This window comes from Rhincodon typus, chromosome 7 (genome assembly GCF_021869965.1).
Source record: "Rhincodon typus isolate 14 chromosome 7, sRhiTyp1.1, whole genome shotgun sequence".
In the NCBI taxonomy this organism is placed as follows: Eukaryota; Metazoa; Chordata; class Chondrichthyes; order Orectolobiformes; family Rhincodontidae; genus Rhincodon; species Rhincodon typus.
In genome coordinates this window covers 4,417,072-4,445,024 of record NC_063338.1, presented here as the reverse complement: position 1 = coordinate 4,445,024, position 27,953 = coordinate 4,417,072, and the positions used below count along the sequence as shown (strand labels likewise).

The 27,953-nt window shown below is 48.0% G+C and overlaps 1 protein-coding gene across 5 annotated transcripts in view; it reads right to left on the bottom strand.

Annotated features, from left to right (window-relative positions):
* Positions 1-27,953, bottom strand: part of igf2bp2a (insulin-like growth factor 2 mRNA binding protein 2a) — a 146,624-nt gene that overhangs the window by 42,537 nt on the left and 76,134 nt on the right. For 4 of the 5 annotated variants that reach the window (XM_048599299.1, XM_048599298.1, XM_048599300.1 and 1 more), the window contains exons 5-10: positions 21,196-21,259; positions 17,845-18,120; positions 16,633-16,767; positions 11,592-11,714; positions 10,679-10,814; positions 2,835-2,957 (exon numbers count right to left, since the gene is read on the bottom strand). In XM_048599299.1, the coding sequence (XP_048455256.1) occupies positions 2,835-2,957; positions 10,679-10,814; positions 11,592-11,714; positions 16,633-16,767; positions 17,845-18,120; positions 21,196-21,259 (857 nt within the window). Of the gene's footprint in view, positions 1-2,834; positions 2,958-10,678; positions 10,815-11,591; positions 11,715-16,632; positions 16,768-17,844; positions 18,121-21,195; positions 21,260-22,283; positions 22,340-27,953 lie in introns of those variants that run through there. The other variant, XM_048599302.1, reaches the window with a different exon arrangement.

Sequence of the window (27,953 nt, the reverse complement as noted above, 5' to 3'; positions counted from 1 at the left end):
TTACAGACGGACTCCAAACCCTTCTTGTATCTCCACAATCCGGTCGGATTCTGGGGCCAAACTGTGGTAGTGATGTTTCCTGAGCATTTTCAGCTTGGCCTCTTCGATGCGAAGTATTCCTTCACATTGTGATGGCAAGTTCGAAGCAACAGTGGATTGTTTCTAACTCACTGTGAAATGCCAAAACCCTTGGACATCTGCAGTGAGATGAGAATGAATGCCTCTAGACATGGAGCACACCTTCTAACAGCAGTCCAAGTGGCAGCTTATCACTTAGACGAGGGTGATGCCTGCCATCACAGCTATCAATGGCAGCTTCCTTTTTTTGGCAGGGGGGGCACTCTCTTGGGACTTTTAATGAACCTCAGGGTTGTATTTCCTGCTGACTCCCAAGATTAACAGTAAACCTTCATCCCCATTATCAATTGGCAGAGTGCCAGCACATGACTGTCTCTGGCAGTGGTGGACAAATGCATGACACTCCTTCAGGTCACTGCTTACTGTAGCTTGCCTCCACATTTAGAGTGCAGACAGGGACATCAGTGGAATGACCCAGGCTCTGCTTCAACAGGCAGCACTTATTTCTGGCCTCGGGCTTTATCGAGGGCTTCGAAGGAAAGTCTGATCGATCAGATATGTTCCCATGTGCTTTCCTGCTCACACCCAGTGAGGGTAATGCCCAATACCTTCCTGAAGGCGCTCTGAGATCAGCAACACATTTTTTAAAGCATCCACACTATGTGACAACTCAAACAGTCAAATCCATGTGGAGAGCACGGAACTGAAGCCTGCACCCTGGAACTGGCTGACACACTTCTGGAGATTTGTGTCTTTCCTAAACAAGACTGAAAAGGAATCGCCACAGTCAACTTGGCCTCCAAATACGCCCACACCCAAGAGAAAAGGCCATCTGACTTGTCTTTAATTCTTTTAGGATGTGGACATCACTGATAAGGCCAGCCTGTCCCTAGCTGACCTCTAACTGAGTGGCTGGCTGGGTCATTTGAGACAGCTGTCAAGAGTCACAAAGTCATACAGCATGGAAACAGACCCTTCGGTCCATCCAGTCCACGTTGACCATTCAATTAGACCCACTTGCCTGCATTTGGCCCATATCCCTTTGAACCTTTCCTTGTTCATGTACTTACCCAAATGTCTTTTAAATGTTGTAACTGTACCTGCTTCCACCACTTCCTCTGGCAGTTCACTCCAACATGAACCACTTTCTGTGTTAAAAAGTTGCTCCTCATGTCCTTTTTAAAACTTTCTCATCTTACCTTAAAAATATGCCACCTACTTTTGAACACCCCACCGTAGTCAAAAGACCCTTGCTGTTCATCTTATCTATGCCCCTCATGATTTTATAAACATTTATAAGGTCACACCTCAATGTTCTATGCTCCAGTAAAAAAAAGTCCCAGCCTATTTTTATACTCAAACCCTCCATCCCCAGCAACATCCTGATCAATCTTTTCTGAACTCTCTCCAATTTAATAATATCCTTCTTGTAACAGAGTGACCAGAAATGCACACAGTACTCCAGAAGTGGCCTCACCAAAGTCTTGTACAACCTCAACATGAGGTCCCAACTCCTATACTCAAAGGTCTGAGCAATGAAGGCAAGTGTGCTTCTTCTTAACTAACCTGTCTACCTGCAATGCAAATTTCAAAGAATTATGTACCTGAACCCCTGGGTCTCCCTGTTCTACAAAACTACCTACCATTAATTGTATAAATCCTGCCCTTGTTTGTTTTACCAAAATGCAATACCTTACATTTATCCAAATTAAACTCTGTCTGCCACTCCTCAGCCCATTGACCCAAATGATCAAGATCTCTTTGTAATCTTAGATAACCTTCTTCACTGTCCACTGTACCACCGATTTTGGTCAACCATGCTGCTGTGTGTTACATCAGGCCAGACCAGGTAAGGACGGCTGATTTCCATCCCTAAGGGGCACTGTTGAACCAGATTCACTTTTAATACAATTGGGGCTAGTTGTCATGGTCTCCAATATTGAGAGCAGCTTTAATGGCAGATTTATTAGCTGCTGCGGGAGTGGGAATTGAACCTGTGTGCCCATGGCATTAGCACAGATTCTCTGGATTGCTAGCCCAGTGACATCCCCACAAGGTCATCACCTTGTCGTCCGGAATGTGAACACAGAATTCCAAGCTGATGTAGCACAGCAGGGTCGGAGGGCAGGTTCCTGCTTGGCATATATTAAAAAAAAATCCACTGCTCAATTTGAAACACAGCAACGAGTTTCACTGGTTCAATTTTCTTGTTATTTGTGGGACTTTGTTGATCGTATCAGAAAGTATTTCACTAGCTGTGAAGCACATTGCAATGTCTTGAGGTGGACATGAAAGGCAATATATAAATGAAAAGCCTCTACTCATTGAGCCTAAACCAGTCAAGTTGGATTATCACTGAATCGCAAAAAGAGGTCAATGAAGCAGACTGCCCCTGCCCCTGGCCAGTCGGGTCAGACAGGAATCAATACCAAAAGGACAGAAGCCCATTGAGCAACAATGACAATGACTGACACTCACAGGCACAAACGACTGTCCAGTTCTTTAGCCAGCTCGATAACCTGACCTTATTCTCCAGCTCAAAGAGGCAAAAGGAGCCTCTGGGAAACATGTGCGTTCTCCACCCTGTGATGCAGCGGGAAGTGGGGGGGCGAGGGGGAGCTGGTTCTATCACGTGATACCCTGCAGTGGGGGCATGCGCTGTCGGATTGTGAGATCATGACCCCCACGATTCAGAGTGACGTCTGTCTGGCTGCTTCAAGTGACTAGACGCAGTGGGGGGAGAGAAGGAGACTCACCACAAACGGACTGTAGGAAGAGGCAGCTCCACGGGGCCGACTTGTCGATGGAAGTACTGGCAGTCCGGACGAGAAAATCCCCAGGGTATTTAAATTCAACCCCGGGATCAAGTTTGCTTGTTGCTGAAAACAAAAGAAGGTGCGTGAGCCAGGCTGGGGACAACTGACATCTGCTGGGTTTCTTGGCCTTTGATCCTAAACCCCTTATCTCTATCTCTATCTCTCTCTCTCTCTCTCTCTCTCTCTCTCACACAACTGGCCACCCCTCATGTGTCTGTGACTGGGGCTGAGCCTTTTTACCACGGGGCAACATTAACCATGGTCTTTGTCTTCACCCAATATTGACAGAGGCAGTGAGGTTGACTGGGCGGAAGTTATCCGTGCATAACTATAGCGCCTTTACTCACTGTTGGCCCAGGGGCACTGAGAGCCAACAGCGCACGGAAACCATAAGTCAGTGTGTGATGCACCTCATGTGGTTTTTGACATTGCCACAATCTTTAAGAGGCTGGGTGCTTCTGAATGATGTTCTGTAACTGATGAGCATGCACAATCTAAACAAACAGCAATTAAACTCTTAATTGACCTCTACCTTTTTGTTTATCAGCAACGGGGCTTTGCAACTTTGAAAGGTATAGTTTTTTTTTAATTCATTCATGGGATGAGGGTGTCGCTGACCAGGCAGCATTTATTACCCATCCCTAATTGCCCAGTGGGCAGTTAAGAGTCAACCACGTTGCTGGGTCTGGAGTCACATGTAGGCCAGACCAGGTAAGGATGGCAGTTTCCTTCTCTAAAAGGACATTAGTGAACCAGATGGGTTTTTCGCAACAATCGGCAATGGATTCACGATCATCATTAGACTCTTAATTCCAGATATTTATTGAATTCAAATTCCACCGTCTGCCGTGGTGGGATTCGAACCCAGGTCCCCAGAGCATCAGCTGGGTACTGGATTAACAGTCCAGTGATAATACCACTAGGCCGTCACCTCCCCTTGGCAGCAGAATAATATGATGCACTTGAGTTACTGGGAACAATGCAGAAGCAGAGCTTATTGAGAATGGATGAATCTCAGGAATACGACTATCCCAGAACATTTTCTGTCTAACCTCAGAATGATCCTGAGGGAAAAGGGGAGGTCAGATGAGTGTATCACATGAAACAACAGAAACCCTTCATCTCATGAACCTAATGTAAACAGATCCTCGGCATTTGCCTTCCCATGTATTTTTGCGTCATCCACAAACTTGGTGAGAGTACATTCACTTTCTTCCAGCAAGTCATTGATATATGTTGTAAATAATTTTAATCCAATCACTGATTCCTGTGGCACACCACTAGTTACAGCTTGCCAGCTTGAATCTGTCCATTTTTAAAAATATATTCACTTGTGGGATGTAAACATCACTGGCTGGGCCAGCATTTATTGCCTGCCCCTAATTGCCCTTGAGAAGATGGTGGTGAGCTGCCTTCTTTAACTGCTGCAGTCAGACCCACAATGCCATTAGGGAGGGAATTCCAAGAGGGAATCCCAATTTGCTGTCATTTATTTGTCAGCCAATCATCTATCCATGCTAATATATTACCTCCAACACCAATGGTCAGCTTATTAAGTAGCCCTATGTGCATTACTTCAGCAAATGTCTTTTGAAAATGCAAATATATTACATCTACCGGTTCCCCTCTATCTATCTTGCTTGTTATCTCCTGAAATGACAGTATTAAATATGTCAGGAATGATTTCCTCTTCATGAAGTCGTACTGACTCTGCTTGATCATATTATGGAGGATGAGAGACCAGAGGGTGGGAGAGACGGGAGAACAATCTATGACTTTCTGGCTGAGCTTCAGGTAGTGATCAGCTCTCCCTCGGAGCCTCCTCAATCATCCTTTCCTGGGACTGGGTCAGGCAGTGATCAGATCTCCCTCTGATCCTCCTGGATCACTGTCCCTCTGATCATAGAATCATAGAGATCTACAGCACAGAAAAAGGCCCTTAAGTCCATTGTGTCCACGCTAATCAAAAACAACTACCTGAATATTCTAATCCCATTTTCCAGCATCTGCCCCATAGCCTTGTATGTCTTAACATTGCAAGTACATATCTAAATATCTCAAATGTTATGAGGGTTTCTGTCTCTACCACCCCTACAGGCAGTGAGCTCCAGATTCCTATTTTTCCTCACATCTCGTCTAAATCTTCCTCATCTTACATTAAATCTCTGTCCTTTGGTTACTGATCCTTCCATCAGGAGAAAGTTTTCTTCCTGTTATCCTATCTATGCCCCTCATAATTTTTTACATGTCAATCATGCCCCTTCTCAGACTCCTCCGCTGTAAGGAAAACAACCCTAGTCTATCAAATCTCTCTTCCTAACTGAAACTCTCCAGCCCAAGCAATAGGTAAATTTCCACTGCTCCCTCTCCTGTACTATCACATTCCTCCTATAACGTAAACTCCAGAACTGCACACAAAATCTAGCTGTGGCCTAACCAACATTTTATACAGTTCTAGCATAACTCCCCTGCTGTTATAAACTCTTGTGCCTCAGCTAATACAGGCGACTATCCGACATGCCTTCTTAACCACTTTTTCCACCTGTCCTGATACTTTAAGGGACTGGTGTACATGCACACCAAGGCAGTGATGAGATCTGTCTCTGATCCTAAGCCTCTGCATTACTGTTGTTAAGCTCTATAGGGATATTACCCCTCCACTTCGCACATCCAACTGTTGAACTTGCCTCCAGTACTTCACGTAACTTCACCTCTCACCTACTGTACTCTCTGAGATGGAAGGATGCGGGGGTGGGGGGGTGTTCTTTCTGGGAGGAAGGCTACACACAGGATTTTCAGTCGCCATCCACTATATCCATTCCTTCCACCACTGACACTAGTAGCGGCAGTGTGTACCGTCTACAAGATGCACTGCAGAAAGTAACAGAGAGGACTGGTGAAGGGACTGGGGCGGGGAGTTGATATTGCTTCGTCGGGCTTTCAAAAAGCATTTGACAAAGGGCCAAACAATACAGCAAACAAGAAGCCAGTGGGATTAAAAGGAGCAACAGCAATGTGGATAAAAAGCTGATTGGGACAGTTGACAGAAAACTGTGTTGCAAGATTGTATTTTCCTGTACAGGAGGAAAGTGTAAAGTGGTGGCCCCAGCAATTTGTATTAGGATCACTGCTGTGACTTCCTGCCTACCCAGGTCCAGAAAGCATTAACATATATCACAGTTTGCATAATGTACAATGTACAGTGAGGAGACTGTCTTCAGGAGAACATGGACGATTAAATTGGGCAGGCAAAAATAAAGTGTAAGAGGAATGAGGAGAGGCAGTGGAAGGTGATGGGAGATCTTCAGCTTACTGTGGAAGAGGTCTGAGAGGAATGTTGAGAACAGCATTCAGGAGAACCAATCGGAACTCGAGAACAGGAATTTGACGACAATTTCCAAAGGAATGAGAGGGAACCATGAAGTGCTTTCTTCAGTTACACTGAGAGTTTGACTGGAAGGAGCTGCCTCAACAGGTGACGGAAGGAGGTTCAAAAATAACTTTCAAAAGGGAGTTGGATAAAATAGCCTGCTTTTTAAGAAGGAAAGGAGAGTGAAAACAGGGAACTATGGACCCGTTGTTGATGCAATATCAACATCAGGCGAGATGTTAAGAGTTTATTATCAGGGATGTGGTGACAGGGCATTTAGAAAATCAGAACAGAACAAACACATAGTTATAAAAGGGACAGTGTGTTTGACAGACCTGTTAAGAGTTATGTGAGGTCATAGCTAACTAGATTAGTAAGTAGATTTTTGGATTTTCAGAAAGCATTCAGTAAAAGGTGTCACACGAGAGGTTCCTTCACAAATCAGGACTTATGGAACTGGACTCAATGCTTTTTGCATGTAATTAGAAACAGACGGGAAACAGAAATAAAATGTTTGCCTTAGAGGGGACACAACAAAGATTAACTGGATTGATTCCTGTGCTGAGAGATTTTCCTAAGAGCAGATTAGGTCCAGATTCTGTGAAGTTTAGACGAATGTAAAGCAAGCAAATTCTTCAACAGGGTGAATACTGGGAGGACATGTCCACTGGCTGAGAAGTCTAGACCCAGGAGTCGCATTCTTAGAATAAGGGGTCAATCATTTCAACTGGAGGCAAATTTATTTCAATTGTGAGTCTCGTGAATCTGTGGTATTCACTGCTCCAAGGGGCAGTGAGCCCCTTGTCCTAGTCATTGAGTACATTCAATAGAGACTGTCAGACTTTTGGATACCGAGGAATCAACCAAGATGCAAGTGTTATTGAACAGTATCACAGGGCCGAATAGCCTACTCTTGACCCACTTCTTATGTGCTTCCAGGAAGGGAGAAAAAAAATAATGTGCAGAATAAAAGGGGAAAGTGCTGGGGAATCAGATTCATTCAACTAAAGGGCTAGCAACAGGCACAATGGGCTGAAAGGCCCCTTTCTGTGGCATACCAATTTATAATTCTGTGTGTCTACCACACCAAAGCGGGTTCCTGCTGCCCCTGTGTTTGAAACAGGAAGTGTGCGAACCCTAACATGAACTCTGCTCATCTCAATGAGCAGAAACCTCACAAAAAGGAGTTCTGAGATGTGATGGGAAACCCTGCGAATGCTGTGTCCGCAAGGTCCAGTGTGTGCAAGCCTGGGACTTGACTTCTTTCATGACGCAAAGTCCGGCAGCGGCCCAGCAAACGGGAGCGAGCCTGTGCGCGAGTTTCTCTCTTATAACAAGTGTAACCCATGCGACATCAGGGGAAGCTTTCAAACTTGTACGGAATACTTTCCAATATTATTCAGCCATCGCACTGGAAAGAAAAGATGCACATTCTTTGCCATGGCAACAGGCTGATAATGATGCCTCTTTCGAGTAGGACTCGCACTCTAACTGAGGCCCACTTCGTAGTAAGAGGCACATTTTAAGCTCATCCTTGCACGTCAGATGAGCAAACGACAAAAATTTCAAACACAATTCCTTTGAGGATAAGCAGCGATGGCCTGAACAGAATATTCCAGTCTGGTGCAAACTTTGGGAGATTTTTTTTCTCTTCCGCGTTCCATTGCTGAGGTGATGTGGAGCAAAGTGCAGGATGTCGTGCCCGTCACCCTTTATTTATACATGGAGAGTCTTTTGACACCGATCCAGCTCCCTCAGACCAGACCTCAAAGTGAACAGGACGTCTTGACAGTCCTGTTTATATCTGTCAGCGAGGGCTCCCTGATTGGATCAGATTAACAGCCCCGATCAGGGGACTCATATTCTATGAGATGTACTTGGCTGACCTCATTACAATCACTACACAGGAAGGGAAAGGAGGAGAGGGGAGAAGGGGAATGGGGGAACAGAGAAGAAGGGGAAGTGGGAGAAGGGGTGAAGAAATGGGGAAAGAGAACAAGGGGGCAGAAGGGAGAGAGAGGAGAAGGGGGAAGGGGTAGAGGGGAGAAGGAGAGGGAGGGGTGGAGGGGAGATGGCAAGTGCAGAAGAGGGGTGGGAAGGAAGAGGAGAAGATGAGAAGATAGGGAGAAGAGGAGATGGGAAAAGAGGAGGGCTGGGGGGGGAGAGGAAGGGCTGAGAGGAGGGGGGGAGAGGGGAGAGGGAGGGGGAGGGGGGGGAGGGGGGGGGCAAGGGGGGAAGGTGGAGGAGAGAAAGGGAGGGGGGGGTGAGAAGGGAGTGGAGGAGAGGAGGGGACGGCAGAGGAGCAGGAAGGTGGGGACTTGAGGTCAGCGCAGGAGATTGGGAGGGATGGCGATAAGGGTCTGGGGAGGCAGTAGGAGAGGGAAAGAGGGGGAACAATTGGAGGGTAGAGGAGAGGAGGTGGGAGGAGGGAAGAGGGCAAGAGAAGACAGGAGGAGAGGAAGAAGAGGAGGGGAGGAAAGGAGGAGGGTAGAGGAGGAGGAGAAAGTTAAGGAGATGTGGGCATTAAGGACAGGGGTTAGGGGGAAGGAAGGTGAGGAGGGAAAGGGAGTGAAGGGGAGCAGAGGAGATGGAAGGTGTGTGGGAGGTGAGGGAGGAAGGGAGTAGATGGGATGGAAGGGATGAGAGAATAGGGAAGAGAATGTAAGAGGAGGGAAGGAAAAAGGAGGTGAAGAAAGGGATCAGGACAGGAAATTGAAGGGAAAGGACAGGACAGGGGAGGCCAAGGAACAGGGGGAAGAAAGGGGAGGGCAGAGAAGGAGGGGAGATGAGGGGGAGGGGAGATGAGGGGGAGGGGAGTGTGAAGGGAGGTAAGAGGAGAGAGGAGATAAGCAAGTGGGAAAACAGTGGAGAGGAGGTCTGGGGTTAGGGGAGGATGAACAAATTGACTGAGGGAGCAGGAGGAGGTGTGTGAATGTTTATGGGTGTGATGCCAATCAAATGGGCTGTTTTGTCGTGCATGGTATCAAGTTTTTTTTCGTATTGTTGGAGATGCCCCCATCCAGGCAACTGGGGGCTATTCCATCACTCTCCTGTCTTGTGCCTTGTAGACAGTGGATAGGCTTTGGGCAGTCAGGACACGAGTTAATTGCTGCAGTATTCCTAGACTCTGACCTTCTCTGGAAGGCATTATATTTATGCAGTGAATCCAGTTGAGGTTCTGATCAATGGTAACTCCCAGGATGTTGATAGTGGGGATTCAGTGATGGCAACACCATTGAATGTCAAGGAATGATGGTTAGATTGTCTCTTATTGGAGATGGTAATTGCCTGGCATTTCAGTGGCATGGATGTTACTTGGTTCCACCTAGTTCCAATCACTACACAGCCCTAGGCTGGGTACTGTCCAGATCTTGTTGCATTTGGACATGGACTGCTTCAGCATCTGAGGAGTCGCGAATGGTACTGAACATTGTGCAATCATCGGCGAATATCCCCACTTCTGACCCGATGCTGGGACGGAAGGTCATTGACAAAGCAGTTGAAGATGGTTGGGCCTCAGACACTGCCCTGAGGAACTCCTGCAGGGATGTCCTGGAGCTGAGGTGACTGACCTCCAGCAACAACCATAACCATCTTCCTGCGTGTCAGGTGGGACTCCAATCAGCGGAGAGTTTTCTCCCTGACACCCATTGATTGCAGTTTGGCTAGGGCTCCCCTTCGATGCCACACTCGGTCAAACACAGCCTTGATGTTATGCAGACTGATTGGGCAGACTGAGGTTGTTTACCTTAGAGCTGAGAAGATTGAGAAGGGGCATGATCGAGATGTATAACATTATAAGAGGCATACATATGGTAGGTAGAAACAAACTTTTCCCCTTGATGGAGGAATCAGTGACCAGGGGGCATAGATTTAAGATAACAAACAGGCAGAAGGTTTAAAGAAGAAGTGAGGAAAAACCTTTTCACCCAGAGGGTGGTAAGAATATGGAACTCGCTGCTTATAAAGGTCACAGAGGCAGAAATCTTCATAACACTTCAGCAGTATTTAGATGTGCACTTGTGATGCCACTGCGTACAAGGCTTTGGGACAAGTGCTGGAATACAGGATTAGAACAGCTGGGTGGTTGTTTTTGACCAGCAGAGACACGATGGGCCAAAGGGCCTTTTTCCGTGCTATGGATCTCTATGACTCTGTTTTGACCCAGTAACTCTGACAGAACAGCAGTATAGTTATACACAAACAAATTAGCACTCAGCCATTTGGTCCCTCTCTCCTGCTCCGTCAGATCACGGCTGACCCCCCCGTGCCTGTTATTCCACTTTCCTGCCTGCTCCCACTCCACTCCTCTCTGCTTCTGTAAACTGCGTGAGCTGCATGCAATATGAAAAGGCAAGCTTTCTCAGTGAACCCCTCAGTTACAAGCAGGCAAAGCCCTCCAAATGGAACTTACATTCATAGCAGCAAGGTCATTTTCATAAGCCTCTCTGAGTTTCTTCATAATTTCTACTTCAGCTTTTGAGCAGGCTTCAATGCTGCCCCTTACAGTGATGGTCCTCTCTGGATTATACAGCGTCAAGTCCTGTAACCTGGCCAGCCACAACAAAGAGGCTTTTAGAACGCAGACACACCGGACACCACACGCCTCTCCAACGTTCTGCTGCTGCGAGCGCACCTCCGATAACGCATCCGTCACACCGCGCCCTGTGACAGTCCCAAAGCAGTCCCCTTCAAGCTGCACTGTGGGGGGCTCACAGCCAGGAGAAGTAGGAGGTTCCCACCCATCACTCCCACCCCCCACCCACCATCCTCCACCCCCCACCCCTCCCTCCCCAGTTCAGTTGGGACTGCGCCCTGTGTTTCTTGGAGTGGGCATACAAGGAGTGACGTTTGTCAAATATTCTCTTTCCTTCTTGTTTAAAATCTCCCCCAACTTCTCCCCTCCCCGAAACCACCCCTCCACCCCGACAACAAAAACCCCACATTTTCCAGGAACATCCCCTTCCAGTAACGTAACATCTCTTCATTGTGCATCAATGAATGCCAAAAGAATTGTGTCCACGCTGTGTCACACGCTCTGTGACTCTGCATCCTAAACTGTGTCTTGGGAGGGTCTGATATGACAGTTCAGAGCTGGGGAGGGGGCTTTACTTTGTCTAACCCATGTTGTACATACTCTGTTTGTGTTTGACGGTTCAGTGACGGAGACGGGGCTCAGATGGAAGACAGGCAACAGGTTACAGTTCAGACAAATCAGAGAAAAATATAATCAAAACACTGGCCTCACAAACCCAAGCTCTCTTTAAAATCCCCACAGCCCAGATTGTGCAGGTTCTGTGTCCAGCTCCACAACCAGGCAAACTTACGGAGAGATGGTTATTTTGGTCTCTGTTTCCTGTTCCATTTTCTTCAGGTTACGTCCCTCTTTGCCGATCAGCCGCCCCACGAAACCGTTGTGAGCGAGGATTTTCAACGGGATCTCCTCAGCGCTAAAATGCATGGACAATCATTTTACACACACACAGGCACACACACACACACACACACACACACACACACAGAGTCACGTCCACAGACTTCCTCCCACCCTCCGCAATGAGACACCCAACGAGTGCGCATTGCACTGGTATGACTGAGATGAACCTGAGGCTCTTTGCTGGGGCAGTGCAAAAGGGAGCTTTACTCTGTATCTAATCCATCTTGTCCTGGGAGTACTTGATAGAACATTATAACAGGAGGTCATTCTGCACCTCTGGCCTGTTCCGCCCACTCAATTAGATCATGGCAGGCTGGCATTTCAACTCATCATTCTGTGATAGCCCTTGTTCAAAACAAAGCACCGCTAGTATAAATCTAAATAAATCCCTCATGGCGGCAAAGCTTTTAGAATTATAATCCGTTTCCCACCCCACCAAGGGTTGACCAAGCGTGGACTAATGAAGAAAGCCAGCACTGGTTAACTTTTCCAATGAAATAACAGGAAGGGTGGATGAGAGTAACGCGCTGGATGTGGTGGACGTGGTCTTCCCAAAGGGTGTTTGACTCAGTGCAGGACAGCAAGGTTGCCAGCAAAGGTGCAGCCCATGGAATGAAACAGACAGAGGTGGCAACACAGGTACAACTTTGACCGAGGGACAAGACACTGTGGCTCAGTGGTTAGCAGTGCTGTCTCACAGCGCCAGGGACCCGGGTTCGATTCCACCCTTGGGTGATGTCTGTGTGGAGTTTGCACATTCTCCCCGTGTCTGTGTGGGTTTCCGCCAGGTGCTCCGGTTTCCTCCCACAGTCCAAAGATGTGCAGGCTCAATGGATTCACCATGCCAAATTGCCTATAGTGTTCAGGGATGTGTAGATTAGGTGGATGGGTCTGGGTGGGATGCTCTGAGGGTTGGTGTGGACTTGTTGGTCCGAAGGGCCTGTTTCCACACCGTAGGGATTCAAGAAAGACAAAGTGGCAGTGAATGGTCATTTATTTATGCCTAAGGAAGATATTCAGTGAGCTTCCCATGGGCCGGGAGCAGGAACTAATGCTTTTCTTGCTCGGTATTCATGACTGTGACAATACTTTGGCTTTAAGAAGTGCAATTTGTCTTGGCTTTTTTATGAAGAAAAGTTGAGAAAGAGATACTGAGCAGTCTGCTCAAAGCCAATGAAGCTTGTGAGGCCCTGGGCCCTTGTGAGCCTGAATGAGTGGATCAACCTCCCACAGACCAAGATTTTTAGTTTTATCTTTCTGCAGTTGCTGGGGTCTTGAAGCTGGATGTGGAAGCTGTTTCTCCTCTTTCCATTACAGATAGAAGCTGGGGTTCTCTTCTTGCTGCTACAGTTGCATATGAGACAATCTGTTTTACTCAATTTGCCTTTGCCAAGCGTGTGTTTATGAGATGTTACGATATTGGAACAGTTACTGTTTAGTAGTTAAATAATCTATTATTCTGTTAAGTTTTCCCTTAGAGTTAAGTTATTCCATTTCTTTCTTTTCCTGTATTTTAAAAATAGTGTATGAATCATAGAATTCCTACAGTATGGAAGTAGGCTATTCGTCCCATTGAATTCCACTCCAACCGTCCGAAGAGTATCACACCCAGGCACACCCCCTACCCTTTCGATCTAACCCTGCATTTCCCATGGCTAATTCACTTAGCCTGCACATCCCTGGACACTACAGGCAATTTAGCATGGCCACTCCACCTAACCTGCACATCTTTGGACTGTGGGAGGAAACTGCAGCACCCAGGGGAAATCCAGGCAGACACGGAGAGAATGTGTAAACTCCACACAGACAGTCGCCTGAGGGTGGAATTGAACCCAGGTGCCTGGCGCTGTGAGGCAGCAGTGCTAACCACAGAGCCACTGTGCCGCCCTATATAGTGTATTTTGCTTCAAGTTGGGTAGTTTGACCAATTTAATTGCTTCTGGAACGCAACACCTGGCACTTGCCTTTAAAATAAGAAGTTAGGGTCTAGGTTACTTCTTCATATATTTTGAGGGGGTTTAGTCTGGTCCATAACAATGACCAATAATTGATAAGGATATAGGACACAATTTTCAAAACTTGCAAGTTGTTATAAACTGTGAGAAAGCTAATTAGAACATAAGAACATAAGAACTAGGAGCAGGAGTAGGCCGTCTGGCCCTTCGAGCCTGCTCCGCCATTCAATAAGATCATGGCTGATCCTTTTGTGGACTCAGATCCATTTACCTGCGTTCTCACCGTATCCCTTAATTCCTTTATTGTTCAAAAAAAATCTACTTTTTTTTTTAAAAACATTTACTGAAGTAGCATCAACTACTTCACTGGGCAAGGAATTCCATAGATTAACAACCCTCTGGGTGAAGAAATTCCTTCTCAGTTCAGTCCTAAATCTGCTCCCTCTAATCTTGAGGCTATGCCCTCTTGTCCTAGCTTCACCCACCAGTGGAAACATCCTCTCTACTTTTATCTTATCTATTCCCTTCATAATTTTATATGTTTCTATAAGATCCCCCCTCAATCTTCTGAATTCCAATGAATATAATCCCAATCTACTCAGTCTCTCCTCATAAACCAACCCCCTCAATTCCGGAATCAACCTAGTGAACCTCCTTTGCACCCCCTCCAGTGCCAATTCATCCTTTCTCAAGTAAGGAGACCAAAACTGCACACAGTACTCCAGGTGTGGCCTCACCAGCACCTTGTACAGCTGCAACATAACCTCTCTGCTTTTTATTTCAATCCCTTTAGCAATGAAGGACAAAATTCCATTTGCCTTCCTAATTACTTGTTGTACCTGCAGACCTACCTTCTGTGATTCATGCACAAGGACACCCAGGTCCCTCTGCATAGCAGCATGCTGCAACTTTTTACCATTCAATTAATAATCCTTTTTACTATTACTCCTACCAAAATGTATGACTTCACATTTATTTACATTGTATTCCATCTCCCAGACCTTTGCCCACTCACTCAATGTATCTATGTTCCTCTGCAAAGTTTCACAGTCCTCTGCACACTTTGCTTTGCCACTCATCTTAGTGTCATCTGCAAACTTTGACACCCTACACGTGGTCCCCAATTCCAAATCATCTATATAAATTGTAAATAATTGCGGTCCCAACACCGATCCCTGAGGCACACCACTAGTCACTGACTGCCAGCTAGAATAGCACTCATTTATCCCCACTCTTTGCTTCCTGTTAGTCAACCAATCCTCTATCCATGCTAATACTTTACCCTTAATGCCATGCATCCTTATCTTATGCTTTTATTATGCTTTTAATTATTGCTTTTTATGGACAGAGATGGGCTAGTAGAATAGGCAGACAGTGGTCAGATGAATATTATTGCAGGAAATATGAAGTCATGAATCTTAGCAGGCAGTATAAGGAAGGATGTATAACATATAGGACACAAGTCGAAAGGGACGTCTAGCAGCAGAATGACTTTGCGGTGTATGCGCACAAATCATCGAAGCTGGAAGGTTGAGAAATTGGTTAATAAAACACACGGGATCATAGGCTTTATAAATAGAGACGAGAATGCAAAAGCAAGGATGTTATAGTGAATCTTATAAAACACTGGTTTGGTCTTAGCTGTGTGGCCTATGGCTTCATGCTTTGGGTGCCACATTAGGAAGGATATGAATGCATTCAAGAAAGGACAGAAAGAACGGTTCCAGGGATGAGACACTTCAATTACGTGGATAGATTGGACTGTTTTCCTCGGAAAAGAGAAGGCTGAGAGGTGGTACGGAGAGAGAGAGTAGACAAAGGAGAAACTGCTCCCAAGGGTGGTAGGGTTGAAAGCCAGGGGACACTGATCAAACATGTTCCCCCATTCTGCTCAGTGTCTGAGATACTGAATTAAACATCTCAAACAGGTCACCCTGTAATCTGCTATTACCATCAATATAGCCTGTCCTCTGATCTTCGCCCTGTTATAACTGGTGTTATTCTGGTGAATCTGCACGGTTTTCTCTTCACACCCAATATTTGTCCAAGTGTCTGGTCACCCTGTCCCAATAAGTGACTCCAGTAACTGCCCACAGCAAGCATGGGGCCCTCTCAAACATTGGGAGTCACACTGGTGACTTTCCGATTCAAGGGCGAGATTCCCAAATCAAGGTGTTGCATGGTTATGACGACAGCATCTATAATTTCCTCATCAGTTTCAACTGAGGCTTGGGAAAGGGAGATTTACTCTGCATCAAAATCTAATCTGAGAGGACTTGATTGGACGCTGAAGAGGAGAGGGAGAGGAGCAGGAACATTGAGAGAAATGAAAAATCAGACCGAGGGAAGCAGGCGAGAGAACAGCTGGGTTTTTCACCAGGTGTGTTTACAGGGGGAGGCCAGGACTTCCAAAAGATTAGAACAAAAAGAGTGAAATGACCATATAATCAGCAACATGTCTGTAACTCTCCCCAGAACCAGTCACAGCAAGTCCAGGTAGAAACAGGGGAGCAAATGGAGGTGGACGGGGGATCGAGACAGAGAGTGAGGAGAGTGGAGGGATCGAGGAGGAGAGTGGGGAATCGAAATAATGAGGGGAGCTAGGGTAAGTGAGGAGAATGGGGGGGATCGAGGGAGAGTGAGGAGAGTGGGGGGTTCGAGGGAGAGAGTAAGGAGAGTGGGGAGGATCAGAGGGAGAGAGTGAGGAGAATGGGGGGAGCTGGGGAGAGTGAGGAGAGTGGCAGGATCGAGGAGGAGAGTGAGGAGAGTGAGGAGAGTGGGGGGAGTGAGGGAGACTCTGAGGAGAGTGGGAGATGGATGGGAAGTGGGAGATCGAGGGACACAGTGAGAAGAATGGGAGAATTAGGAGATTGGGAGATTGAGAGAGATAGTGCGGACAGACATGAATTGAAAATGAAGCTGTTGCACAAGTTCCAGCAAACACTAAGATACCAGTCACGCTCACTGGCTACTTACAATTTGGTTTCCTGTGCCTCCTTGTGCATGATTTTGAGGATCATTTGACAGGCGGCTGTACAGCCCTCTGCTGTGGAGTGAATGGTGATGGCTTTCTCTGCGGCTCCTGCATTCTCCCTTCGATGGATATCGATTCTGCAGGGAGGGGGAAGAGTGAGAGGAACATGTGTCAGGTATGGGGAGCATAACTGTCAAAGGACTGTGGGGAGGTACAGCTATGGCACTCACTGTTCCTTGGGGCGGGGGAGTGGTTGGGTGGGCTACATGATGAGCCCAAGACCATAGAGCAATGGAAGGAACTCCAGGCAGCTCCTGGTCTCTGAACAGCTGAAGGTAGAAGCTGCCTAGACCCCAGTGCATCTCACAAGGTTCATACACAAACTGGGAAAGATCCAATTCACACCACACAGAGCTCTGTGGGGTGGTGGTGTGGGATTGTGGTGGCAAGGGAATTTGGAGATTTCAGGGCAGGGTATTGTGGGGGTGTATGGGGTTGACCAATCAGCCCTCTCCCCCGCCACAGCCCACCTCCCTGGTGTGGAGGGATACGAGGGGAGAGGAGATGGAGAGGTTGAAAATCCAGAAGGATTGCAGACTGGGAGGTCCAGGAGGGCGCAGGCTTAGGATGTTCGGGAAAAGAAGCAATGGCGAGTGGCTGGGATCCAGGGAGACTCTGCCCTGACAGCCGGCTGGAGTCAGGGTCAACCAGAGCTTTAAACACTGCAACAGACTCTCATCTGAACTGAACAACATTGCAGGGCCACGGGGAACAGGTAGTGAGAGGGATGAGGTGTTCTTAAGAGGGGCTAGCATGGATACAGCAGGCCGAGCGGCCTCAATCTATTTTGTAACCAAACGGGGGAACTGAATTTGCCCGACAGGTAACTCCCTGCCAACCTCACACTCCTGGACAACGACAACATTCCCCTCCCCTCATCAACACACACACAATAAAGCCAGACCCCACCCCTTTTCCCTCCCCAAACCTTAGCACTGCCCAACCCCACCCCATGACACTGACCAACCCCTCCCCCGTACCCCCCCGATACTGACAGCCCCCCTTCCACGCCCCACGACACTGACTGACCTCTCCCCCAACCCCTGACAATGACACCTCCCTCGCCGCCTCCAGCCCCACCCTCCTCAATTGCCCCCCAACCCCTGCGCACCCCCTCCCCCTTCCCCACCGATGCCCGCAGGGTGGCTGCTTACTTGGACTGGGTCTGCTGGGTGATGTTCTTGATGGTCAGTCCTTCTTTGCCGATGATGGCGCCCACAAATTGGGTGGGCACCAGGATGCGGAGGGGCACGTCCAGCTGCTTGGGCGGGGGCGGGGGTCCAGGCGAGTGGCCGTGATCCCGGCTGGAGCGGCCCCCGGGCCCCCGCCGCGCCCTCGGGGCTGGGGGCTGCATGGCCTCCTCGTCAGGGATGTAGGAGACCTTCAGCGCGTACCTTTCAAACTGGTGTCCATTCAGCTTCTCAACTGCACTGCGAGATAACACAGGGTTTCACACTTCACATCACTGTATCCGCCCGGAGACTTGGGGCATCCTCCGGCACCAACCTCCGCCCCCACTCCCCTCCCCTCGCCACCAACGTTTATTCACACCCTCAGCAAACGGGAAATTCGGCCCAACCAGACCATGAGGGGCAGACGGTCAGATAGCGGCTCCCGCTTTAAGGCCCGCTGCCTGGATTGGTTAGTGGTTACTTTGGCCCACGCAGTGTGCCCTGGATCAGGAGCGTGGGCCTGAAGTGCAACCACAGGTCTTAGACAATTCCCTTCGAAACGATCAACATTACAGTGGGGGGGGGGGGCTGCAAACATTCGAGGTAAGCATGGAAAACTGCTTCTTCCAGAACCCTGTGAACTGACCCAGTCTACGAATACGTGGGATTGCTGCATGCAGCACTCTCCAGCCCAGACGGACAGAGGGAGGTCTGACCAGAGGGGGTGGGGGTCCATTCACCTGGAAGACCACTGCGCCCTCCCCCCACCCACCCCTTAGCTACCTCAGTGCCCTGTAAGGGCCAGGTGACCTAGGACACAGACTGGACACTGACTCATGTCCTGGGGGACCAGTGTCCGCCCCGTGCTCCTTGACATTCCCAAGGGGCCTCCAATCCGAATGTTCATCAGGCTGCAGTCAGCACAGTCCCCGCCATCGGTGGGGAATCAGGTGGGTTCAGACCACTGTAGCGGACGGTAACAAGCTAGCTCAAATTATCTCTACCAGCAGCCTGTGAGAGGTCAGTCAGCAAGAGTCTCGCCTCAAGAGACAGACTGACGTGGGGCTCAGGCGCTGCTCTGCTGCATCACTGATGAAGTGCGGCACTGTCGCAGGAGCTATCTTCAAGGCGACACGTTAAACTCCAGGCCCCCAGAGAGGGTCTACACCCTGCCCTCTCAGAGGGTATAAAAAGCTCCCTCATCGGTGCCCAGTTGGTGGCTCTCGCATGTTTCACTTGACTGTACAACCTGTCTCATCAGCCAGGAAGGAGTGTGGAAATAAACAGAGAGAAAAACAAGGAAACAAAAACACATCACATCGAGTCGAATAGTCTGCACTCCACCCTGCTGGATGGAGATCAACAACCAACATGTTCCGTGTGCTCACCTGCATTTCATTGAGGAACAACGCTTTGATACGACAAAGTACAGAGGAACACACAACAGTCACAGTCCAGGCCCACACACAGCAGCTGCCTGAGGCATGCTCAATGTGAATGTGTGTAACGTTACAATGTCGTTTTCAGCTGTGATGTTCATGGGCTCCATTTGTTGTTCATCAGAGAGTATAGCTGAGGACAGGTCTGTCACTGTATAATACTAGGCTACAGTACCGGTGGGGATAGTTCTGTCACTTTCTAACACTAGCGTACAGTAATGGTGGGGACAGGTCTGTGACTGTATATCACTGGGTTACAGTATTGGTGTGGGCAGGTCTGCCATGATACAACACTGGGATACAATACTGGTGGGGACAGGTCTGTAATAACAACCAAAAAAGGGTCCCCTCGTCCTCACGTACCAGCCCACCAACCTCCGAATCCAAAGCATCATCCTCCGGCACTTCCGCCATCTGCAATCCGACCCCACCACAAAAGACATTTTTCCTTCCCGATCCTTATCTGCTTTCCGGAGGGACCACTCTCTCCGTGACTCCCTCGTCCGCTCCACACTCCCCACCAGCCCCACCACCCCCGGCACTTTTCCCTGCAACCGCAGGAAGTGCTACACTTGCCCCTACACCTCCTCCCTCACCCCCATCCCGGGCCCGGGCCCCAAGAAGACCTTCCACATCAAACAGATGTTCACCTGCACATCTGCTAATGTGGTATGAGAAACCGTCTGAAGAAGGGTCTAGGCCCGAAACGTCAGCTTTCCTGCTCCTCCGATGCTGCTTGGCCTGCTGTGTTCATCCAGCTCTAAACCTTGTTATCTCTCCAATGTGGTATACTGTATCCGCTGTTCCCGATGTGGCCTCCTCTACATCAGGGATACCAAGCGGAGGCTTGGGGACCGCTTTGTGGAACACCTACGCTCGGTTCGCAACACACAACTGCACCTCCCAGTTGCGAACCATTTCAACTCCCCCTCCCACTCCTCAGACGACATGTCCATCCTGGGCCTCCTACAGTGCCACAACGATGCCACCCGAAGGTTGCAGGAACAGCACCCCATATTCCGCTTGGGAACCCTGCAGCCCAATGGTATCAATGTGGACTTCACAAGCTTCAAAATCTCCCCTCTCCCTACCGCATCCCAAAACCTGCCCAGCTTGTCCCCACCTCCCTAACCTGTCCTTCCTCCCACCTGTCCCTTCCTCCCACCTCAAGCCCCACCCCCATCTCCTACCTACCAGCCTCATCCCGCCCCCTTGACCTGTCCGTCTTCCCTGGACTGACCTATCCCGTCCCTAACTCCCCACCTACACTCACCTTTACTGGCTCCATCCCCGCCTCTTCGACCTGTCTGTCTCCTCTCCACCTATCTTCTCCTTTATCCATCTTCTATCCGCTTCCCCCTCTCTCCCTATTTATTTCAGAACGCCCTTCCCCTCCCCCATTTCTGAAGAAGGGTCTAGGCCCGAAACGTCAGCCTTTCTGCTCCTATGATGCTGCTTGGCCTGCTGTGTTCATCCAGCTCTACACCTTGTTATCTCAGTTATTGTGTAACATCAGGTTACACTGTTGGTGGGGACAGTTCTATCACTGTACAACACTGGGGTACAGTACTGGTGGGGACAGGTTCGTCACTGTATAACACTTGGTACAATAGTGGTGGGGAGTGGTCTGTCACTGTTTAACACTGGGGTACAGTACTGGTGGGGACACGTCTGACACTTTAATGTTGAGGTACAGTACTAGAGGGGACAGGGCTGTCAGTATGTATAACACTGGGGTACAGTACTTTGTGAAGTAATGTTAGTGAGTGTGAGCAATGTGCAAAGTATGAGACAGTTACAAAGGCAGCCACGTTAGGCTGAATGGAATACAACGCATACGAAAATGAAGGGGGATTTGGTGACAACGTTTCCCCAGGCGACGTTCATCACTTACATCTTCGCGTGTTCCTTTGTTTCATACGTCACGTTGACGACCGCCGTCTCACTGTCCGTATTAACTGAGAGAGGGGGAAGAAAAGAATGTCAGCTGTCTGTGCAGACCAACCTGGGACAACTCATCGCAGTCACCCCCCCAACACCATCTCCACCAGCACTGTGCAGCAGTTACCCACCTTCAGCAAAGCCCCTACCATTCAGCGGATGAGGGCAAAACCCTCATCTTGGTCATGGGAAGAATCAGGCCTTGCAGTTTCTGCTCAATGGCTCATGGCTGGGAAGTGAAAAATGGGCTACTGTCGGCTGTTCATTCAACAAAGTGCCTCCCTCTGCTCAGTTCTCTCATTGGAAGGTTAGTCAAAGGAAGATCAATTGGCTCTGTGGGCACCAGTCAAATTATCTGCGCTGGAAACTAGTCAGCATAGAGTGGACTCATCTGAAAATCCAGGCTTGGCCAATCCGTAAGTGATTGCCAAAGTGGGATATACAGATTACTCAAGGTCTGATGCTTGGTGGCTTTGTCCCACCTTTCTCAGTTCAGACACTTCTGCACACTCCCATCACTGCTGTGTGAAGCTTGACCTAAGGCAGCCTCACAGGACTGATCTAAAACAGGGGCTGTGTTAGCCTCTGGCAGATCTGACTGTCACCATGGGCTTTGGGTGGTGAGTTCAGGCAGGAACAGGAACACACATACTCCAGCGTGGTGCTGGGGGAGTGTGGCCATGCCAGAAGGGTCACCTTTCCGGTAGAATGTTCAAAGCTCTTCTGAGGGCACGGCAAAGATCCCACAGCTCTATTTTGCTAAGGACCAAGGGCCAGTTCTGCCCAACTCCCGCATCCTGAGCAACATTTAATCCCTCAAACAACACCACCATAAAAAACAGGATGATCTGGTTTCTAAGACATTGCTGCTAAGGCAGCTTACTGCAGAGTGATTGTCTGACATATATCTAATATCACAATACAATTACACTTGATAAAATACTTCTGTAAAGTGCTTTGGGGTCACTCGAGGGCATGAAATGTGCAACATAAATCTAAGTCTTTCTTTCTAAGAAGCAAAGTCACTGCAAGATTTCTCACCCATTCTGAATTGTCAGCTCAATGTGGAGGCGCAGTGGGAGATGGTTCACACTGGATCCTCTAATCACACCATCAGCAGACTTCACTAAGTCCATCTGACAAATCCAACCTACCATCTTAAACCTAGTGGCAACCCCAAGCCTGCTGTCAGCCAATGACCGCCAGCCCCAAGCCTGCTCTCAGCCAATGACCGCCAACCCCAAGCCTGCTCACAGCCAATGACCGCCAACCCCAGGCCTGCTCACAGCCAATGACCACCAACCCCAAGCCTGCTCTCAGCCAATGACCGCCAACCCCAAGCCTGCTCACAGCCAATGACCGCCAACCCCAAGCCTGCTCACAGACAATGAACGCCGCACCCAAGCCTGCTCTCAGCCAATGATGCCCAACCCCAAGCCTGCTCTCAGCCAATGATGCCCAACCCCAAGCCTGCTCTCAGCCAATGACCGCCATACCCAAGCCTGCTCTCAGCCAATGATGTCCAACCCCAAGCCTGCTCACAGCCAATGACCGCCATACCCAAGCCTGCTCTCAGCCAATGATGCCCAACCCCAAGCCTGCTCTCAGCCAACAAATCCCATTAAGTTCCCCCCGACAACAATTTAATGTATTACCAGCAGTCACCTCAATTGAAACTGTAGGATCAAAGTTTCACAGGGATGCCACAGTCTTTGAACATTAAGGGCAAGATTCACATGTTTTTAAAAAACTTTGCATTATTCTGATGTGCAAAGTGAATAATTTCATCATTCCCAATTTATACTCCATCTTGTTGCCCACTCATTCTTCAAAATTAACATCCTGGGGGTTACCATTGACCAGAAACTGAACTGGACTCGCCACATAAGCACAGTGGCTACCAAAGCAGGTCAGAGGCTAGGAATACTGCAATGAGTAACTCACCTCCTGACTCCCCAAACCCTGTCCACCATCTGTAGTGATGTAACGAGGTTACCCAGGTGTTAATCTGGTCCAATCAGGGAGCCCTGGCTGACAGATAAGAACAGGAGTGTCAGACATCCTGTTCACTCTGAGACCTGGCTCTGAGGAAGCTGGAACAATGTCAAGGAGTCTCCACGTGTGAATAAAGGGTGACATTATGACAGGATACTGGCCTCTACGGAGTTATTTCAGCGCTGACGAGAGCAGGGTTAATGATGTAACCATGCAAAAGCACTTACTAGCTGAAACCCAACTGGACTTCAAACAGGAACTACACCAGGCTTTATCATTGGAAAATGGGTTTTACAGTATTCCAATGAAAGTGGACACCCTCGCCAGGCTGACTGAGCATGGGAACACCACTTTAGTGAAGGCAATTGCACAGCCTCACTCAGGACATACCCTGAACAGAGCGACTCTGGGTCAGCTCACTGCAAAACCCCAACAGAAAGCCAAGCCTCAGCCAAACAGTTAAGATTTTCTTCAGGGTCCGGGCCAGCAAGCCATTGTAGTTGCTGCCGGTATGTGGACTTGAGACAGCAAGAGTCCCACTAGACCTAAAATTGAGTAACAGAACTCATACGCCAGTATCCAGGAAACTCTATACCCTGGAAAGTCCACCTACATCTGGTTTGGAAAGAGTTAAATTGCTTGGCAATATCCAAATTAAACAAAACGAACATCTAGTCAAATGGTTAACAGGTTCTAAAGGAGGTTGATACCAGCAGGGCCGTTTCAGTGATCGCAGAACCAATCTTTGACAAAATTTGCTCCAGACTCCAAACCTTAAGTTTGCATAAGACCTCTGTTAGACTGAGAACCTATACTGGGGAACCTTTACAGATTAAGGGTACAACTTCGGTTCTGGTCTCTTATGAAAAGTAACTGGCTCATTAACCACTGACTGTAGTAAAAGGCTCAGGCCCGAGCTTGATGGGACGAATTTGGCTGTGAGAGATTCACCAAGATTGGCTGAACAGTTTTAATTAGAAAACGGCTGCCTGACTGAAGCTCTAACTGAATACCCAGATGTTTTTCAAGGAAGTCTGAGGACTATCAAAAGAGCCTAGGCCACCTTGTGCGTTGACCAGGAAGCAATTCCACCATTCTACAAGACCCTGCCCAGTGCTACTTGCCTGCGGGCAAAGGTAGAGGCAGAAATCAGGAGGCTGCAAAGCAATGGAATCATCAAACCAATCCAGTTTGTGAAATGGGCAGACTTGTGAAATCCGACAGGTCAGTTTGCCTTTATGGGGATTTTAAACCAATGGTAAACCACTTCTCACAGCTGAATAAAAATCTAATCCTTTGCATAGAGCATTTACACACAAATCTGGCAGGGGAGGGGCTGTCCTTCACGAAATTGGACACGAACCATGCGTCCATGCATACTTGCAACTACAGACAGATGAGGATTCCCAGATGTAGGCTACATTTAATACCCATAAGGCTTATCATAATATACGAGACTGCCATTTGGCGTATCATCAGCCTGTGAAATTTTTCAGTGGGTGATGGAGAACATTTTACAAAGTCTACCCCAGGTCGCCCTTTATCTAGATGATGTGTTAATAACAGGGGACACCAATAAGGACCACTTAGAGAACTTGTCCTTAGACGTTTCTCCCAGGTCAGCTTATGCCTTAGAAAGGAAAACCGTATGTCCCAGGCACTCCATGTGACCTACTTGGGCTACAGAGTTGACAAGACCGGGTTACACCCGTTGGAAGATAAAGTGAGGGGGATCAAAGGTGCCCCAGCTCTCACTTCTGTACCAGAGATTAGGTCTTTCCTTGGGCTGGTGAATCGTTACAGAAAGTTCATACATAACCTGGCCTCCATCCTAGCACCTTTGCATCAACTCTGAAAAAAAGGGTCAGCCTTGGAAATGGTTGCGTAGCCCAGCCACAGCTTTCAGGGAAGTGAAGAAACAGCCATCATCCTCTAAGGTGTTGCCACACTATGATCCCAAGTGAGATCTGGCATTGACATGTGATACCTCCCTGTACGGCATCGGGGTAGTATTAGCCCATAGGTGGCCCAGTGGGGCAGAATGCCAAATAATGCACACATCCAGTACTTTGGTTATACAAGGTACAATTCAGGAGTGTGATGGAACAGTCCCCACTTGCCTGGATGGGTGTAGCCAACAACACTCAAGAAGCTTGGCACCATACAGGACAAAACAGCACGCTGGATTGGCACCACATCTACAAACATCCACACCCTCCACAATCAACACTCAGTAGCAGTAGTGTGTACTATCAACAAGATGCAATGCAGAAATTCACCAAAGATTCTCAGGCAGCACCTTACTGTAATATCCTGGAATTCCCTCCCTAAGGACATTGTGGATTTACCTACAGCGCTTGGACTACAGTGGTTCAAGAAGGGAGTTCATCATCACCTTCTCAAGGGCAACTCAGGACAGGCAATAAATGCTGGCCTGGCCAATAATGCCCACTTCCCATGAGTGAGTAAAACTCTTTTTTAAAATTATTCTTTCATACTTCCTGGACTAATTGAGGATGGAATAATAGCTTGCTCAGTTTCCGGATTCCCTCTGTAGCAACACTTTCACACACTAGGTTTTTCAATCCTACTCTGTGAGCTGTGGATCTTTACTTCTCTACTCCTCCTACATTGCAATTCCCCATTTAATGGGGAGAACCTAGGATATAGCAGTTCCGGGCCAGTTCAACTCCTTTCACTACGTTTAAACCAAGACACTTGGTGCTTCAAACTCTGAAACCAAACTGTCAAGAAACAGAAAACACTGTACACTACAGTCACAGAGAGAAAGACTGGGAAGGCTTGATTGCAACGGGATGGTCAGGATCAAGTTACCCCAGGGAATTTATCTTGCTTCACCATTATTTTTATTCAGGTACGGGAATAAACAAATTTATTCATTTCAATGCCGAGCCAGCACTTACTGTCCATCCCTAGTTGTCCTTGAGGAGGTGGTGGCATGACTTGCCTTCAATTTGTAGTAGGTTCATGTCTGTCCAGTTTCCTTTTTCCAGACACTCTGACAGCTGTCTAGGCCATTTCAGAGGGGCAGTTAAGAGTGAGCCACATTCCTGCGAGTCTGGAATCACATGTAGGCCAGACCAGGTAAGGATGGCAGATTTCCTTCCCTCAAGGACATTAGTGACCCAGATGGGACTTTCTAACAATCGGTAATGGTTTCACTGTCACTAGACTTTTTAATTCGAGTTTTTAAACATTGAATTCAAATTCCACTATTTGCTGTGGCAGGATTTGAATCTAAGTTTTCAGAACATTAGCTGACTTTGTCAATTACTAGTCTAGTAATAATGCCACTAGCCACTGCCTCCTCTCTAACCAGGAAGAGAGATTAGGTGAATATACCAACAGAGGGTTGGACATGATACTGGTATTAACGACGCAATTAAACATATTATCTGAAAAAGAAGAATGTGAAGGGTTATAGGGAGAAGGCGCAGGAACAGGAGGTGGCTATGCTAGAACTATAGAGGTGAACTGCTCATTCAGCAAACTCCTGCAGATATGATGCCTCCATTTGAATCTGTGATTCTGATTCAGAATTTAAAGAAATAGCAGAAGTTAGAAGACAATGCAATGCCAGAGGGCTGGGCACAACATTACAGTTATACCTGAAGTAGGAACAGAATTGGAGCATGCCGAGGGAATTATAGGTCACTTAGTTTAACATCCATGAGACCACAGTTGGAGTATTCTGTGCAGTTTTGGTCTCCTTATCTGAGGAAGGATGTTCTGACTATGGAGGGAGCGCAACAAAGGTTTAGATTGAATCAAAACCGATTCCTTGGATGGCAGGACTGATGTATGAAGATACAGCAAAACATCCAGTGTTTTCAGGAAGAAGTTAAATATAGTTCTTAGGGTTAAAGGTACCAAATGGTAAGGGTGAAATCAGGAACAGGAGACTAAGTTGTATGATCAGCCATGATCATTTTGAATGGGGGAGTAGGCTCAAACTTCTGAATGACCTACTCTGGCTCCTGTTTTCTATGTTACAATGAGCAATAATGGAACACCTTCTAAAGGAGAAAACAGAATGATATCTAGAATCCAAAAATACAACAGTAAATAGTCAGCATGGATTCCAAAAGGAAAAGTGATGCTGAATCACCCTCACTGAATTCTTTAGACAGACTGTAGACAAGGACAGTGTGTAAATGTAATATGTCTAGTTTACCAGGGGACATCCAATGAGGTTTCATCAAATCCACAAATGAAGAGGGAGTCACAAGGTGACTCATAAGGCAGAAAGCAGACAGCAGGAGTAAAGGGGGAAGAAGCTGTGGGGGCAGTGGGTAGTGACCCTGTCTCTTGAGCCAAGAGCACTGGGTCACAGACTAACTCCAGGTTTCGGTATCCAATTAAGAATAGTTGTAATGTGACTGAACACATCAAGTACTCTGCCAAACACACACTTAGGTCAGGCAGTGACAGTGCAGGTGAGATTCCTGGTCAGCCATGTGTGGTGGAGACTGAATGGAGCCTCTTGCCATTAAAATGCACAGCTCTGGGCTACAACATGCAGGTAAATGTGTCTGTAAGCATGGTACCTCAGACCCCCTCACAGAGTGGGGGCTGCAGTCAGTGGATCCGGATCACAGGCTTGAGCTCCTTTATGGGCTGCATCGGATTGGGGACCTGCCCACAGCGTGGGTGTGAATGTATGCATGGGTGCACGTGTGTGTGTGTGTGTGTGTG